Source organism: Diabrotica undecimpunctata, chromosome 6 (genome assembly GCF_040954645.1).
Source record: "Diabrotica undecimpunctata isolate CICGRU chromosome 6, icDiaUnde3, whole genome shotgun sequence".
Classification (NCBI taxonomy): Eukaryota; Metazoa; Arthropoda; class Insecta; order Coleoptera; family Chrysomelidae; genus Diabrotica; species Diabrotica undecimpunctata.
In genome coordinates, this window is record NC_092808.1 from 124525514 (window position 1) to 124544991 (window position 19478).

Consider the following 19478-nt stretch of genomic DNA (forward strand, 5'->3'; position numbering starts at 1 on the left):
CGTCTGTTAAGGGGACATTAAGAAAATCAGTGAAAAACATTGTAGTGTGGAAACTACTTATGGATTAAAATTATTTGTGTCCTTATTTAAAAAAAAAAGTGGTACAGTAGGCGGTACTGTAGGCTAACGCAAAGGTTCATACAATGTTTTGTGTATTTCTGAAATTTAAATATTTTTGATAGATTTTTTATAGATTTTCATAGATTTTTTATAGATTTTATAAAATGGAAAAACTTCCAACTATCTACTGTAATTGCAAAACCACGAACCGCTATTTCGTGACGTCGAGTCATGGCGCTACTTCCGTGATGCTCATCTCAGCATTTTACTATAGAAAAAAAGTAATACATAATAAAGCATATTTCTATTTTAATATGACAATTTCTGCCAAAAATTGTTTATATATGAAACGACTTTTAAGAAAAATAATAACAACTGACAAAAGACAATTTGAAATGTTCATTAATGTAATAAAATTTTCTGCCATGTAGTGAATACTTTATTTTTGATGTGACTCTGTAACTTGGAAATAAATAGCACCTGCACCTTTTATGTTAACTGGTTTTATAATGGAGAACAACCTATATAACATTTCCAAAATTTGACACTTTGTAAATAATGATACGTAAAATAAATATGGCTTTAAGCCAATCATAAATGGATACTAACACAAGCAAATCTAGGTATATCAACATATTCAACAAGATAACATATCATAATCTGTCGACATGCGTTTCGAAGATCATCTAATTATCTTAGTTGTATTTTTTAGTTGTATTAAAGTTTGTGTGTTGAATAATGACCCTAAGTGTGACGATATTAATACACAAAAATTATGTGTGGATCAAGATTGGTGCGACTCATGTTTAGAGAGTCATATTTGCTGCAACTATTGTTATGATAAGGTACGTATATGACTTATCTCATACCACATTATAGATTAAGTGAATATAAAATTCTACAAGGTGATCCCCGATATTCGTAGTAATAGGCACCGCGTTGTTATGGCAACAAACAATTTTACAAACTTTAAAGTGCTTTGGAAGATGTATTTTAAAGTACTTTGGAAGATTTTGCGTTTTGTGCAAAAAACGCAAAATATTAAGACGAAATGATAGATGTTCCAAGATGTGGATGACCTGCATTAGTTGTGTGTTCTAAAAACGTAAAGACTGTCAGAACCATGTATCTATCTAATTTATTAAATTAGCCTAGATCATCCATATTTGGAGGTAGGCCTCCCCCTCATTTTTCTCTCATGTTGTTATATGTCATCTGACTACATAAGTTGTGGTCTTCTTCTTTGACGTTTAGGCATGATTCCAAGGTTTCCAATGTATAATTATTTTGTCCCATCGGTCATCCTTTTGTCTTAAAGTATGCCCAGCAAATTTCCATTTAAATTTTGCTACTCGAGATATCTTTTTACTTTGGTTCTACTACAAATCCACCTGTTTCTTTTCCTGTCTGACAGCCCAATGTTTAGCATCTTTCATAGATCTTCGTTTTCGTTATCTTTTCTATAATATCCTTAGTAAATGTCAAAGTTTGACATTTACCAAGTATGTAAGAACATGGAGTACACAACGATCAAAAACCTTCGTTTTTGGTATTTATTTGGGGATATATTTTGTTTATCAATATATAAGAGAGTTTACCTAATGCTGCCCAAGCCCATCTGGCTTTGAAAAAATTACTATTAAAATGGGAATAAGCCACAATTAAAGGTTAAAATACGTTTATTGACGTTTCAATTTCCACTTCGGAAATCGTTGTCAAAATACAAACATTAGTAAATTAAACAAATTTTGTTTTTTTGTTACTTGGTGAAAAATTCTTCTAATAATTTAATTTTATCTGACCCATTTATATTGACAATTTAGACATACATTATACATTTTAAAGTAGACGACTTTAAAATGATATTGCCAATATTGTTCAGTTGCGTTCCTGGGACGACTTTACTTGTAAGATAGTTCATTCGACTACATAAAATCAACTTTAACTTGAGAATATCTATCAGAAAAATTATATCATGTAATTCGTCTTTAAAAAGACAATCACATGCCATGATGACAGTAAAAATCTCCTGTTAGTGATTCTATAGTAAATTATGAGGGAAAAACCAGGAAAAAAACCTCATAATACTATCCCGACATGGTAAGTATTTGGTCGTGCATTTAGTTTACTTTCAATAAACACCAAATGCTGATTTTATATGTTTGTTATTTAAAACACATAAATGATGTATCCTCTTACCGACTTACTAATACTGGTATTTTCCTTTTAATAACTTCCTCTTTCAATATGGGTGACCAGATCCTACTACATTCTGCCGAGGACACAATTGGTCTCATTTTAGCATAATTAGAGCCGCTTCTTTGATTTTTCTCTTTTTACCATCCGTTTCTTTTAGGACTACATTTGAATCATTCCATTGAACCCTATGTTCATTATCCGATGCGTGTTTACATACGTATTTCAGATCTATCAAATTCTCTATTTTTAATATAAGATTGATGTTCACTTATTCTAACATTTAATGGCCTTGATGTTTCACCTAAATAAAACTAATCGCATTTATAAGGTATTTTATAAATGCAATTCTTTGTCCTTTCTTGTTCATTGTTCGGTTTGGTTTTAGACATTGCTGTAGTCTTCGTTAGTAAAATAATATTGCTATAGTTTTCTTAACTTTATTTAGCGGAAAAACACTTCTAATACAAAAATGTACATAATTTAACATAACAACTTTTTGCGGCCATAATTCATAATAATCGTGTATCATAATGGTTTTGAAGAATTTACAATAATTCAACTGCTATGTATAATTTATATTTTAATATTTCCATGGTAATCCAATCTTTGTCTGGTGTTTTATTATTGTTCACTTGACATGAATCATAGGGATTCTATAATCTATTTCTATTTAAGTAACATTTTTGTATCATTTGTATAGTATATTTTATGTTGTATAGGTACTTCTATTTCATACTCGTTGTTTATACTATTCATCTGTGTATTTTCTAGTTATGGATTTAAGTATTTTGTGCTTTTATTTTGTTCCATTCATTTTTTAATTTTTTTCCCCTTTTTTGTATCTTAGGGTAAAGTGGCCCAAGAATACGGACGTAACATATTTTTTCCATTATAAAATAAATGGTTAGGTCTTAATTATGAGCAATGTGTTCGAACGTTGAAATAAATGAAAAATGACTTATCTGTTACATATAAGTTTATTCTTGATTATAGTAAAGTAAAAATATAAAATTTAGAATCTTTAATTATTACAAAAATCACAACAGAACTGATCAACTGAATAATAGGTGCACGCTTCATGCCACTAGGCTTTACATTAAAAGCACTGGATCCAGTCTTCATCTGGTGGTTCCACAAACTGTTCATTATATGCAGAAATATCTTCCTCTAACATTTGATTAAATCCCGATTTATTTTTTTTACGCTCAATACTTATTTTAGCAGATTCCTTTTTCGATAACACCTTTGTTTTAACTTTTTAAGATTCAAACTTTTCTCTACAGTGTTCTGATTTTCATCGATTTTCCTTTTAATTTTTTTTTTTGGAATTTTTTCTTTGAGCTTCTGCCTCTAATATCTCGAGAGTGTGCTTCAAGAGCGTACTCTTTTTTTGAACTTCAGAACATTTCATTTTTAGTAGTGGACTAATTTCGGATGAAGACCGAATGGAAGTGAAGGCTCAACGTTGTCAATAGAAAAGTTAGTTGTTTAGCTTGATTAAAACTGGTGTGTTAAAAAGATCAAATGTTAACTTACCTACTGTTTTTTTTTTTTTATTTTTGATGTCTAAGGAAATTTCACAATATACCACTTCTAATTCACCATTGGAGAATTTTTTTTTCACAAATTTTCTTCCATTTTTTTAACAGATACTGTCTCCTTTTCACTTTTTGTTTGAGGCAGATTCAGCTGCTTTTACCATCAATATTTCTTCTTCAGATTACTTTTGGATGTATGGTCTATTACTTGCCATAGAAGGAACGAAGTCTTCTTCTAAAAATATTAGTGGGCTGAATGAAAAAAGTCCAGTCGATTTAAAAGCATCTACAGCGTTTTTAATGTTAGCAACTTTATAATAAGCTTTTGAAAACAAACCCGCTACGCCAGTCTGGTTAATAGCTGTACCAGGATGACTGACCAGCCAGCTGTCACCAAATTGACTATAAATCGACTTAAAAGGCCCAATAACCCTTTACCAAGCAGTTGAAGTCTATGACTTCAACTAAGGACAAGTCTGCGTTTATGAACTCTAATTCTGAAACTTATTTTAAAAGTCCACTTTTCCTGAAGAAAAATTAATGTTGGTGCTACGTATTCTCCGCTTCTAATAAAAAAAAACAAACTGCCTTGATTAACTGACCACGTTCTAAACTTGCGGCTTTCCCAACACTTCTTTTTCTTTTATTTGTGATAAATTTTAGCAGTTTATTGGAAACCGTACTTAATCCAATTTCATCCATGTTATAAATACTTCTGGAAGGAAAATTAAACTCTTTATACAAGTATTTAAGGTTATCAAAAAATCTATCAATTCGAGGTTTATTAAAACTCATTATCTTCTGTTAATTTCTGTCGTAGACAAAAGTCCTAACCCGCTTGTTACCGGCAGCTTTCGTAGTTGAATTGAAAAGATGTTTAATACCATTCATGACAGCAAATTCAAATACAAACTGCTTAAGGTCTTTTCTTCTCAATCCATAAAACCGTATATCAAGCTAGCTGGATTTCCATATCATTAGAAAACACACATTTGAATTTACCTAAAGATGTAGGTACAGTGCCACATTTTAAGAGCTTGCGAATAGTGGCCTTTGGAATATTCAGTTCTCTAGATATTTGCCTTTTTGATTTTCCATTATACATATCAGTCTATATTTGTTTTATCAGTCGCTCGGTAAAAAGCAGCTTCCTCTGGGACATTCTCTTGTAGATGTGAGCACTAATTTTCAAAAAAAAACAATCCTAACTGTTAATGCAGTAGAGTGATTTCTTTAGGTTATAATAGACACGTACAAGGTACAGCGCCCTTTAATGTACTTTATTAGAACACCGTTCCCAAGAGTTCGCACTGCATACTCATACTTACTTACTTACTCCGTGGCGTTACAACTCTTCGTGGGTTTTAGCCGACTCGACAACATACCTCCACTGTTTTCTGTCTTGAGCAACCTCCATCTAATTCTCCACGCCCATAGTGCTTAGGTCTCCTGCTATATTATCTCGCCACCGGAGACGAGGGCGTCCTCGCGTCTGGGTAAAGTTCTTCGAGCTCTTTGTTAGTTCTTATCCTATATTGTCCTGAGGCTTTATCCAGCACAGGGCCAAAGATCTTCCTTAGGATTTTTCTTTCCCAAACACATAGTCGCTCTTCGTTTGCCTTTGTTATCGTCCATGTTTCGCTTCCATACATCACAACGGGTAGTATGATTGTTTTATAGACCTGTATCTTCGTACGTGTTGTTAGTTGTTTTGATTTTATAAGGTTTTCGAGGGCAAAAAGACATCTGTTGCCGGCCTGGATCCTGTTGTTTATTTCTTGTGATCCGTTATTGTCTTCAGTTATTGTTGTTCTAAGATACTTGAATTCTCTAACGCGCTCAAAGTTAAAGTCATCGATGGTGATGTTCTGACAGATTCTGTCTCTGCTTTGGTTATTGCGGCTCATATACATATATTTCGTTTTGTTTTCGTTGATTTGGAGCTCCATCTTCTCTGCTTTCTTCTCGAACCTCACGAAAGTCTCCTTCATCCTTAATCGTGTGTTTCCTAATAGATCGATATCGTCTGCAAATGCCAGTAGTAAGTTTGGTCCTTCTCGATGAAATACTGTATTCGGTTTTTCGATTCTTGCACTTCTGATTATATGTTCCAGAGCTAAGTTGAATAGTTGTGGTGAAAGTGCATCTCCCTGTTTTAGTCCATTGTTTATTTCAAATGTCTCCGAATATTGTTGTCCAACTCTCACCTTACATCGTAACCGTTCCATACACATCCGTATCAACCTGACTAGTTTTTTTGGAAAGCCATACTGCATACTCATGGTAACTTTAAAATGGCTCTTGGGGCAACATACCAACTGGTACGTAAAATTGTTTTTTTATTTTCGAATCAAAAAACTTAGTAAAACAAGGTAAAATAAAAAAGGCCAACATAATCTGTAGAACAATTATATTTAAGGTAATAAATGTGCGTACTTACCACACAACACGTTATTTTTAGCAAAAACAAAACTATACATAAACTATACTGCAAGCACGTTTTTACACTATGGCCTCTAAACAAAGATGTAACCTGTCAATTTGAGAGGACCTGCAGAGGATCTGCATTTCTATGGGTAAAAATTGAAAACGTATTGAATACAAGTCATAGAGTTAGGAAATTCGCCTTATTATGTCCTAAACAAACCTTAACAAACTAACGGTATCTTTCAAGTAAATTTACCAACTTAAAAGTGATTTTAATTAAAACAAATTTTAGAGAAACACGCCAACAAAATAAGCACAACGGAAATTAAAAGAAGTGTTTGATTTATGTTAATATATTTTGTTTACATAATATTTTATAATTTATAATTGCAGCATTATCTTGTAGAGTTATACTGGAAGACGATGTAACACCAAAAACCAATTATTAAAATCAAACTGCAATGAAACGATGATTGAATTAAACCAAATGAGTACAGTAATTAAACAGACAAACAAACCATTTACAACAAAAAAAGAAATTATTCAAATCAAACCTCAAAATGTTCTTGTACAACTTAAAAAAGGTAAGTTCACTTCATATTTATTACCTGGTAGCGCAGTGATAATAACGTCAACTTACTGAGCAAAACCATTTTGAGATCGTGAGTTCGAATCCCAGCCTAAGACTTGCAAAAAAGTCTCTTGTTTGTCGGACCGTTAGTCACTTGAGGTACCGGAGTCGTTCGGATATAATAATCGATTTATTGTTAACACAATGATGCCGACTTTACTTAGTAAAAAGGTAATTCCTCAAAATGCTTTATAACGATTTATACCGGTATTATTAAAAAAAATTACCTTAACACCTGTTCCCCTATATGTACGATTTTAAAGTCCAGTTTGGTGCCATATTTAGACTTTTAGACACTTTGGTGACTTTGAGAAAAGGTAAATATAACATACATTAATGCTGCATGATTTTACTTGATCATGTCTATTCTTATAAACGATTGAAAAGCTATTAAAAGTATGGGAATGTTGATTATAATAAAATGATAGAATATCAATTATCATTGACTAGAAGTTTTAGCATACCATTCTTGATGTGTCTATCCGTTACGAATGTTGGCGATCATCATGGCAATCTTTATCTTATCTGCAGCAGCGCGAAAAAGCTGCACAGATGTTGTATTTAAACCAGATTCTGAGGCTCTTTACCAAGATGTTCTTCTTCTTCCTGGACATCGTTTTGCAAATATTTTTCTGGAAGGATGGCTTGGAGGAGAGCCTATCTAGATTCATTTTGCATAATATGTCCAAAGAATTGTAACTTTAGAGATTTGATGGTGGTCAGTACCTCTCGGTTCTTATTCATTCTTCTGAGGAGCTCCTTATTTGTGACTCGGTCAGTCCACGGGATCTTAAGTATTCTCCGATATAGCCATATCTCAAATGCTTTTAGTTTTCTGCAAATATTTTCGTTCAAGGTCCACGATTCAACACAATAAAAAAGGACAGAGAAGACATCATCACAGCATTCTTACTTTTGTATCAAGAGAGAGGTTGTGACTCTTAAAGAAGGCCCCCTTCCGATTAAAGGTGGATCTAGATTTTCCGATGAGTGCTCTAATCTCCTGGTTGTTGGTCCATTCTTCATTTATTATGGTGCCGAGGTAGTTGTAGTGCGTCACTCTTTCTGCAGAGGATTGTTTGACGTAGAGTTGACCATCTGATATCCTTTTCTTGCTAATTATCATAAGCTTTGTCTTCTTAACGTTTATATTGATACGAAAATGGTTGCGTTTCGTAAGAAGCAACCGTTTCGTAAGAACCGTTGCGGTTGGTAAGAAGCTCAAATTAAATCGAAACGCAACCATTTTCGTATATTTATCGTCCTTACTCGACGCAATGAGTACAAGAAAGATGGTAATTTATATGGGTAAATTGTTGATGCATAGTGGAATATAAATATTCCCAGCATCGCTCTTAATGGCTTGATTAAGCGTGAGTATACAATTTACTTTAATTGCTATCGACACATTTAACTTCGTTTATATTGAGTCCATATTGTTGACCGTAATACGTGATTTTGTTCATAAGAAGGTCTGTTGTAGGTCTTCTAAGTTGTTCGCAAATACTATGGTGCCATCTGCATATCTAATGTTGTTTAGCCAGTAACCATTTAGTAGAATATCTTATTCAGTTTCGTGCAAAGCTTTGATAAATATTCTTTCAGGGTACAGATTGAAAATTAGAGGAGACAAAATACAGCCTTGCCTCACTCCACGCATGATTTTCACATAGTCAGTGTGTTCACCTTCAACTCAGATTTGCTATCTGATTGCAGTAAATATTTCTAATTATTTTCAGATCTCGGTTGTTAATTCCGGCTTTTTTTAGTATTTGCATCATCTTGGCGTGCTGTACTCGATCAAACGCTTTCTTGTAATCAACCAGACATGCGTATATGTCGCAGTTGATCTCTCTGCATCTCTGAAATAAGACTTGTAGTGAGAACAAAGCCTCTCTAGTACCAACAGCATTTGTGAACTCGAACTGGTTGGAGGTAATTTGACTTTCACACATATTGTAGATTATCTTATAAATTATCTTTAGGAAAATTTTAGAAGATGACTCATGAGGCTTATAGTACGGTAATCTTCGCATTTTTGGCTCCTGTTTTTTTTTGGAAGTGCAACAAACTCAGATTTCATTCATTCTGTTGGTATTTCTCCAGAGTTATATATGTTGTTGAATATCTGTGCGATTATTGCTATTGATTCGTTGTCCATCATTAGTTTGAGTAGTTCTGCTTGTATATTATCAGGGCCTGCCGCATACCATAATAGAGGTAAAAACGATTTATATTTCTATGTACATCAAGCAGAAGTCACAGGCATAGCGGAATACGAAATAGTGGGAAAGTTCAACTACCTTAGATCGATAATAATGATCCTAAGCAGGTATGATGAGGAAATAAGGTGACCACTAACAATGGCTAGGTTAGCAACAGCAAAACTGACTAAAATGTGGAAATATACCGATATAACTAAAGCAATGAAACTTATCCTTGCATATGCACTGACATTCTTTATTACAACATATGCCTCTGAAACGTGGATTAATAAGAAAGTTCTCGCAAACATAATCAACGCCTTTAAGATGTGCGTATACAGGAGGACATTAAGGATTCCATGGACAGCACCTCGTACATATGTGTCTTAGCTTCAAGGACTAAATATTCATGCCAGATTCATTACAACAATAAACAGAAATGTTCTGAGGTAATTTGGCCATCTGTGACTATGTTTGAGTATATTTGACAAGAAGGAAAGAGGACAGGAATTTCAGAGACAGAACTCTCCCTTTCGAAAGCATCTCACAAAGCTCAAAATAGAGTTAAACGGTCAATCACAGTCAATCAAACATCTCTTCTTGCGTAGGATAACGGACTGAGGAGGAGAACATGAATAATATATTTTTAATTGAGGATTTAGCTTTTGCGATGGCTTTCTTGAACAATCAGTGTCGGGTTCTTTATCCTCGAATTTGAGTATTTTGAGCTGGTTGGTCAGTTTTTAGCTTTATGTACATTTGAAATTTGATTGGCGATCGATATGAATGGATTTATTTTGGATAAGAGTTGAGAGAAAGAAAAGGAGAGAGGGAGAGAGAATGCTATGGTGTCTGAGTTATATTTATTTCCAATGCTGATAGTATCCTTTGCTTTATAAATAATGTTTTCCAATTTATTAACCGATTACTTGAAGGTTAGTTATTTTGGTTTCATTAGTATTTTTAAAGGCGTTGTCAATTTTGTTTTTGATTGTTTCTGGATTGGCTTTGGAAATATATTGGTACAGTAGGTGACAATTTTGGTTCAAATGTAGATCCATTTTGGGTATGTGAAATATTTATTTATTTCAACGGTATAACCATTTACAAAATACAAAAAAAAATAGTAAAAAGTAAAGATCATGTACAATAAACATTAAAACAACAACAAAGAAACCATTAAACAGTAAAAATTTCTACATTAAAACAGTATATTAAATTACAAAAAACATATCACATATTTAGAATAATTAGACTCTAAGTTGCCTTTTGAAAATATTAATGTTTGGACAGAATGGATCCAATGGGAGGTCATTGCAAGAGCTGAGCATTCGCGACAAGGGAAAATGACGAGCATAATCAGTCCTATGAAAAGGAATATAAAAGAATGTATCGAGTTCTATATATTGTGTTTAAGTACACATTGGCTAATAACGGGGGACAATTAATAACGTTGTTTAGAATGTGAAACAAAAACAACATATCAGCTCTCAACCTGCGGGTCTTCAGTGTAGCAATGTTATTTAAGCTTATTCCATTTTGTTTCGACCATAAACATATACGATTTACATCATTTTAGCAAATAGCAGAAAGTGTGAGTGTTTGATAGCCTTACCAATATCGTTAATAAATAAGTTAAAAAACAAGAGACCACAATGAGAACCTTAAGAGACACCAGAACAACAATGGAATTGTTTTGAAATGTAATTGTAAATACGAACTTGCTGTGTGCGTCTCATCAGAAAACTTTTAATCCAATTAACAATGAGGTTTCCAAAGCCAGATGCATGACGTGTGTGAACCAAAAAAGGATATGATTAACCTGATCAAAGGCCTTTGAGAAATCAGTGTAAATGCTGTCGACCTGAATTTTATTCTCAAATGCACCCAACAAGTATTGTTGGTAATTGACAAGGTTTGTTACTGTTGACTTACCGTTGGAAAATCCATGTTATTCATATTAATAATTATGTTTCTGCAAGCCCAGGTGAGATTTATCGATACCAATTCGACAAGAAATTTCGGGATTGCTAATTGAATAGTTTTTGCCAGATTTATAGATAGGTATAAAAATACTATTTTTCCAATGTGTCTTCTCTCTTTTAAAACTTAATCCAGCCTCTTTAACTTCACTTAAACTCCACACTGCTACTATATTACACATTTTCCCATGACAAAAAACGAAAAAAACATTACGAATTTAAAGAAAAATTCGGACTTCAATAAAACTAAACGCCTTTAAGAGCGGCTTTACCGAGAGTGATAATCTTTAAAAATCATTCGCCCAACTTGGTATAAATACAACATAAACGGTTCCTGTTTATTTGACATTCCCTCACATTAAATTCTATTTTTAAACATCATTTGTTTATTTTAAACCCAGTTTTGGTGACTGCCTTTAATAACAAAAACTTGTGTTGATAAATGGCTGGAAGAATTTATTTACTTTTATTTCTAAGATACTAGACAAGGCGAAAAGCTCGGGTTCAGCTTTGGGTATCTCATGACATTGATTATACAAAAAAATCTCATGAGAATATTTTCCAAACGGGCCCCAGCTTTTTGTCTTCTCTATTCACCTGTGAATTCTGATTACTTTATTATTAATAAAACTAGTGATTTTGCCCGTCGCTATGAGACGGAAGATCCAATCAATTGCCGTTTACAGTCACTCCACCCAATTTTTTTCTGTCTTCCTCCTATTTAAGGCTAGGATGACAACAAAATAATATTTTAATCTGTTGTACAACTTTTATGCCAATGCAAGTGCGAATTGCCATGATGGTTGCCAACCTTCTTAGAGGAGATGGCATATGAAGAAGAAGACAACTTTTATAACAAATCACTTTTGAAGAAATGCTGAATTTTTGCGTAAAGTCGTCTTATGACATCGATCTAGCTATAAAAACCAGCGTAATTATATTTTGGCAATTCATTTGTTGGGAAAGCTCTAGTTTTGTATTATATTTTTTACCCATCACTAAATTTGCAGCCAATTTTTTAGGATCAACAAACTTTCAAAAGAATTAAAAATTCAAATTTTAAAATATTAAACTTCTTGCATGAAAGGACCGGTCTTTTTACCTCCCGATAAATATTATCCTATCTGACAGATAGTTATTTGGAGAAGAGACATTTATTCATAAAATAAAATGTACCTATCTTTTCACTGTCATTTTCTGTAAGATAAATGTAAAATTTATTTAGGAATACACCAATATTTAATTCTCTATTCACCTGTGAATTCTGATTACTTTATTATTAATAAAACTAGTGATTTTGCCCGTCGCTATGAGACGGAAGATCCAATCAATTGCCGTTTACAGTCACTCCACCCAATTTTTTTCCGTCTTCCTCCTATTTAAGGCTAGGATGACAACAAAATAATATTTTAATCTGTTGTACAACTTTTATGCCAATGCAAGTGCGAATTGCCATGATGGTTGCCAACCTTCTTAGAGGAGATGGCATATGAAGAAGAAGACAACTTTTATAACAAATCACTTTTGAAGAAATGCTGAATTTTTGCGTAAAGTCGTCTTATGACATCGATCTAGCTATAAAAACCAGCGTAATTATATTTTGGCAATTCATTTGTTGGGAAAGCTCTAGTTTTGTATTATATTTTTTACCCATCACTAAATTTGCAGCCAATTTTTTAGGATCAACAAACTTTCAAAAGAATTAAAAATTCAAATTTTAAAATATTAAACTTCTTGCATGAAAGGACCGGTCTTTTTACCTCCCGATAAATATTATCCTATCTGACAGATAGTTATTTGGAGGAGAGACATTTATTCATAAAATAAAATGTACCTATCTTTTCACTGTCATTTTCTGTAAGATAAATGTAAAATTTATTTAGGAATACACCAATATTTAATTAATTGTCATATAAATCACACTGTTTTACTGTCTCTTTTGATTATACAAATTGTGGTGGCAGGAATAAATTAAATTCTGTAAGAAAAATTTAATAACGAATGAAAAAATAATACATGTATATTAATAATCCTTCTTATTTATGATTATGAAATTAGTCGTCTTTGTTTTGATCCATCCTTTGTATTCCGAGGCTTTGGTCGAAATTTTTAGCATTTATTTCTTTTGACAAGGGATGAGTTGCTAGCCCATCGCTTCAACCCTCCTCCTTTATCTGGGCTTGGGACCGGCACCGGCATTTACTACGGCTACTCAATCCTCCCAGCACTTACCGGAGGCGGAGTTAATTTAAGATTTGATTAGAATAAAAATTTGAATAATTTCGTTTTGAAAGGTAATGACTGTTTCACTACATACCAATGACATCAATCAAATTATAAAAAATACGTAAAACTGAGCCGACTGAGAAATAATAAGGTGTAATCTTAAATATTTTTGCTTGTGAGTTGAATTAAATTCCTGATGAAGAGCTCTATGGTATATATTATAAATTATCAGAAGGGCTTTAATCTGTTAAAGATTTTCGCATTTTATTAAGATTTCTATTTTAAGGAAAACAAAAAATGAGAACAAGTTAGGTTATGTACGCATGATTTTTTTCTTACAACTAATTTCGTACTAATATTATTTATATGGATTTTATATTTTACAGGTGTTCCAACAAATGTCACGTTTTCTTACAAATTGGCGGAAAACTATCCATTAGACTTATATTACTTAGGAGATCTCAGTATGTCTATGAAGCCAAGCATGAAAATTTTTGCCTCGCTAGGTCAACATTTACCCAGTAATTTGACGAAACTTACAAACCATTACAAACTTGCTTTTGGATCTTTTGGAGATAAACCAGCTATGCCTTTTTATTATACTGATGAAGAATCTGCTCGAGATCCCTGTAAAAAAGCGATGGAAGAATCTTGCGAACCTGGGTACTCATTTCGACATCACTTGAACTTTACTTCAAATACTGAGGACTTTTTAGATGCAGTAAGTGCTCTTCTATGTAGTAGTGCGTGTACTGTTCGTTGCAAGATATTTCGGATTTAATCTTCTAGGTATAGTTGTATACAGAGTCGGACTTATATACTGATACATTTTATCAAAATTACAAAATTACAAAATTGCCAATCCCACAAAGTAAAAGAAAAATACATATAAGTAATAGATTTATATTAAAATATATATTTAACATAGTGAAAAAATACAAAAAAAATCATTTTAAACTTAACTATGGTCTACATTTAAATCGGTATCACTATCATCGCTATCGTTTAAATCTATAACTACTCTATTTATAATGTTTTGGAACTGTAATTATTTTTCTTCTAGTTTTTTAAAATGCTATATACATTTTTTCCAATATCTGCTGTAATATTATTACAGTCTTAATTAAATCTACAACAGTCAAAAATGATTTAGGAGAATTATTATTTTTCCTCACATTACTTTTTAATTAAGACCAAAACAATTCTATTGGATTCAGTACACAATAGTAAGGACGTAATCTTAATACTTTATGGCCATAATTCTCAGCTAGCCTGTCGATAACACAATTTTTTTCACATTTAACTAATTTTAATAGTTCTACAAGTTGTTTTTTAATCGTTAAATTTGAGCTTTGTTTGAATTAGTGTTTGTAATTTTACTCTTTAGTCTAAAATGATACGGAGCATTATCCAAAATAATAGCGCTATTTCTTTTTAATTTATGTAGGTAGTAATTGCTGCTTAAACCACTTTTCAAACAATATTTTGTCCATATCTTTATGATAATCTAAGCGACAATCACTTACACTCTTAGCAGAGAGTAATAAAGCATCTTCTACCCATCCTGATTTTTCGCCACAATGTAAAATACAAATTCTCTTCCCTCTAGAGGGAGGAACATTGATGACGCAATTTTTGCTACCATCGGTCCAACATTTTTTAACTTATCTTGGGTGTCGAACCAAGTTTCATCCAGATGATACAAGTTCTTTCCTTTACTCCTAAAAGACCATAGACTCTCCAAATAACCGAACCTCCACTTTATTAAACGGCTGAATTCCATAATTGCCTGCCGTTTATTCATTGTTTTAAACATAATACCATTAGATTTTAAAAACCTCCAAACAGTAGTTTATGACACTCGGCGATTATTTCTTTGTTTCTTAATTCACTTAAAAGTTTATTTAAAGTTGGTAAGTTAATCACTGAATATTCTTCTCTTGTCGCCGTCTCCTTTCAAAGGTTGGCGATCCAAATGGCAATTGTAGTTTTGGAAACTGCTGCGCGAAAGATTTCTGCGGATGAGCGGTCGAATCATCTCCTCAGGTCTTTCAGCCACGAGTTCTGGCATCTTCCTACTGATCTTTTGCCCTGTACTTTTCCTTCCAGTATAACTTGAAGCAATTCATATCTTTCGCCTCTCAACACATGACAAAAGTATTGCATTTTCCTCTCTTTGATTGTTCTTAGTAATTCTTTTTGTTAACACATGCGACGAAGTACCTCAACATTAGTGACTCTTTGTACCCATGGAATTCTCAGCATTCGTCTGTATATATACATCTCAAAGACATCTATTTTTTTTTTCATTTTCAGAGTCCATTTTCCCACTTTTACAGCCATACAGTAGGACAGAAAAAACGTAACATCTGATCATTCGGATTCTAAGCTGCAAACTAAGGTCTGATCTTGTAAAAAATGTTTTCATGCTCATGAATGCTTTCCTTGCTTGTTCAATTCTTGATAGAATTTCTTTTTTTGGATAACATTGACTATTGATATTTGCTCCCAAATATTTTATGGCATTTACCTGTTCTATTATTTGACCCTTGGCATACACATGTAGGTACGTTTATTGGTGTCTTTGAAAATACTAAAGTTTTAGTTTTGGAAACGTTTAAATGTAAACCGAACATTTCGCTGTTGTGAACTAACGCATTTATTATATTTTGTAGTTCTTGTGCGTTGCTTGCTATTAAGACGGTATCATCAGCATATCTGATGTTATCTATGCTGATTCCTTTAATCCTAATTCCCCCTTGGACCTCGTCTAATGCTTCTCTGAATATAGACTCCGAATATAAATTAAACAGTAGCGGTGATAAGACGCAACCCTGTCTCACTCCTCGTTGGATTTGTATATCTTCGGATGTTGTGTGCTCTATTTCAATTGTTGCCGTTTGATGCCAGTATAGTTCTGAGATAATTCGCAAGTCTTGTTCGCCAACTCCAGTTGTTCTTAGAATTTCGATCATCTTTTGATGGTTAACGCAGTCAAAATGCTTTTCGATAGTCAATAAAACATGTATATACATCTACATTCATGTCTCTGCATCGTTGCGTTAACACATTTAAAGCAAAAGGAGCCACTCGTGTTCCCAATCCGTTTCGAAATCCGAATTGAGTGTCACTCATCTGGAACTCGCACTTCTTGTAAATTGGTGTATGGATAATTCTGAGAAAAGTTTTAAGGACATGAGACATCAAGCTTAATATTCGATAATCATCGCATTGTGAGGAATTCGATTTTTTTGGTAATGCTATGAATGTTGATTTTAGCCAGTCTGTTGGTATTTGAATCACTGAATACAGATGATATATTGTTTCCCTTATAGCCGATAAATGAAAATTCGGTAATACTCGATGGAGACCAGAAACCTTTCTTTTTTTTTCGCAACACTCTTTCGCCTTTTATAAGTTTGGTCACAGTGGATAGTGGCACTTGTCTCAAAAAAACCGACTTTTTGATCGCTTCTGATTTAACCATCGTCGAAAGAAGACCTAACAAAAAATATGTAATTTTACTTTTTTTAAGGAATTCTGCTTGGAATTCTGTGTTTTTTATGAATTAATTAATATGTAAATATGATTAACCTTCCTAATAGCGGGTGGGGGCGAATTCTCGCCCACGGTCTAACGTTTTTATTAATATCTGTAATTAAGTTTAATCAATCGCTTTAACGGTTTAGGATATTGGTAGTTGATGTATTAACAGCACAAACAAGTAGTAAAACCCAAAATACCGCGAACAGAAAATTAAATATTCTCATCGGATTTCGCGGAAATGTATGTGGGGCGAGAATTGGTATCGAGTGCTTTCACGTTCTTCAAATCTAATTTTATCAGTTTAGACAAAAGTTTTGGAAAATTGTTATCAATGACTGTACTAATTACTTGCCATGATGTGCAGTCGCATCCTTTACATATTAGCAATTGATTGTAATGTGTTTCCTTTATCTTTGAAATTCTTGCTATTACACAGTGGGAACTTTTATAATTCCACTATTAGCATATTTTTGTCTAGACTCTTCGAAGCATCACTTTCTAGTTGGGATTGTCTCTTTAAGAATTTGTAAAGTGCAATTAGCCCTAAGTACCTCTGATATCTGATAACTGCTAAAATTACCTGTTTATTTGGTGAGTTTCTGAAGTGACTGTCTTCTGTCTTTGATTTTTAATTTGTTGAATTGGTACTAAACAAAGTGTACAGACAATAAAGAGTTAAAAAATTATAATATTAATGAGATACATAGAATCCTTGCACTTAAAAGTAAACCAAACTACTGGGGCGAGAAGTCGCCCCACCTGGTACTGGTCGTTTTAGAATTCACCTGGTATTAGGAAGGTTAACTAAAGAGTATTTTTAACGAGTACTTACCATTGTAAAGGTTTAGCACGATTTGCTTTGCATCGTATGAGAGATGAATATAACCAGAACGTTTTTCAGGTTCAGACTCGTCTTCACTTCCTGAAATAGTGGCAGGAATGTACAGGACATCGTCACTAATCATTTCTATATCACTTATATTTATAGTTATTACACTGATTTCTGTTTAAAATGAACGACAAAAGGAAAATAAAGTTCTTTTCAAATAAACTTTCTTCTCACAGAAGCCCATTTAGTGACAATTTGATATTAAGTAAACATTATCCTTTTACCCGAATAAAATTTCAAGAAATTTTCTAATCTCTTATAAAGACTGGCTTTACGTACCTAGAAATTTGTAATTCTGAATTTCAAATGAAGTACAAATGAAATTAACTGATTAAATTTAAATACGTACACAAAATTATGCTTAAAATTTTATTTACCAATCGTTAACAACTCAAAATTGAAATACGTACCTGGCTACACCTACTTTGTATCATTTACTAAGATACTTTTAAACTTTGGATATAATTTAAAATTGAACCTAATGTAACGGAAGACCAAGGGTGACTATTCGTTAGAGCATTTTGGAGTACAGTCATTTCGTGCTTGATATCGGTCCAGTCTCTTAATCTGGGGAATTCCATCCGAATTATCTTGCAACGGATAGTAGTAAGAATTTTTATTGCCAACTACTTCTCAAGCATATTATACAACAATTTTAAATATGTGAAACTTATAAATAGATTAATATTTTTAGGTTAGTTCGAGCAGAGTTACTGCAAACGTCGACGATTTAGATGGAGCTCTAGACGCACTGCTTCAGGTTTTGGCATGTAATGAAACAATTAACTTTTCGCCTTTGTCCAGAAAAATAATTTTGTTACCAACAGATAGTTTACTTCATTCAGCAGGCGATGGAATCTTAGCAGGAGCTGTTAGAAAACCAGATTTAAAATGTTTATTGGACAAAAATGGAGAATATACTAAATCTTTAATCAATGATTACCCCGCACTAGATCAAATTGAATTTGCCTTAAGAAAAAATAAAGTAATTAGTTTTCTCATTATATGATACAGGTTTATAACATAGTTTTTATAGGACATACCTTAAAAAACAACTATTTTTGTATGAGATACTTAGTTCCCTTGTCATATTTTGAACTTGCGAGGACGATTAATTATATTTCATTATTATAATATTACAGTTGTCCTTTGATAATCGGACAGGTATGGGACCAAAGGGGTGTCGGATTACCAAAAGTGTCCAGATTACCGAAAGTGATTATATATTTGGCATTGTTTTGTTAGCAGTAGCCTACAATGAAATACCCATTTCAGCTAACTGAAACATTGTTTATTAAAAGAAATATGAAAGCCAATAAATTTAATGTATACACAGTGTCTAAATAATAACTTTTCATAGTGTGCTTCCTGGATCACGTGTTAATCAGATTCTGTCATTTTTTTAATTATTTCTTAATCTGTTAAGTCAGCATTGAGATTATCTCTAAAATCCCCTCTTTCCTTGATTCTGATAAATTAGTTATATTGTTCCAAATTTGAAGGACAGCATCTAGTACAACTTGCATAGGTTGGTCATTGAATTCTTTGTTAACTTCTATTGGAAGGAGTTTGTTGGTGAGCCAAACATTCTTCCACGATTTAATCAGTGTAGTAAGCTTAACTTGATGATGTAAGGCAGACGATTGATAATCGCATCTTTGATGTTAAAGCTTTTCAAAATTAAAGTAATATCAGCATTAGGTTGACTTACAATATCCACAATAAGTTATTTTTTGTAGTGTTCCTTGATAGTTTGAATAACGTTTTGATCGTTTT

The 19478-nt window shown here is 32.8% G+C and overlaps 1 protein-coding gene across 2 annotated transcripts in view; it reads left to right on the plus strand.

Moving 5' to 3' along the window:
- The first annotated feature begins 709 nt into the window (after positions 1-709).
- Positions 710-19478, plus strand: part of LOC140443824 (integrin beta-nu-like) — a 44007-nt gene continuing 25238 nt past the window's right edge. The window contains exons 1-4 of one of the 2 annotated variants that reach the window (XM_072535293.1): positions 710-905; positions 6631-6808; positions 13654-13988; positions 18397-18687. In XM_072535293.1, the coding sequence (XP_072391394.1) occupies positions 729-905; positions 6631-6808; positions 13654-13988; positions 18397-18687 (981 nt within the window). In that variant the 5' untranslated portion in view covers positions 710-728. Of the gene's footprint in view, positions 906-6617; positions 6809-13653; positions 13989-18396; positions 18688-19478 lie in introns of both variants that reach the window. The other variant, XM_072535294.1, reaches the window with a different exon arrangement.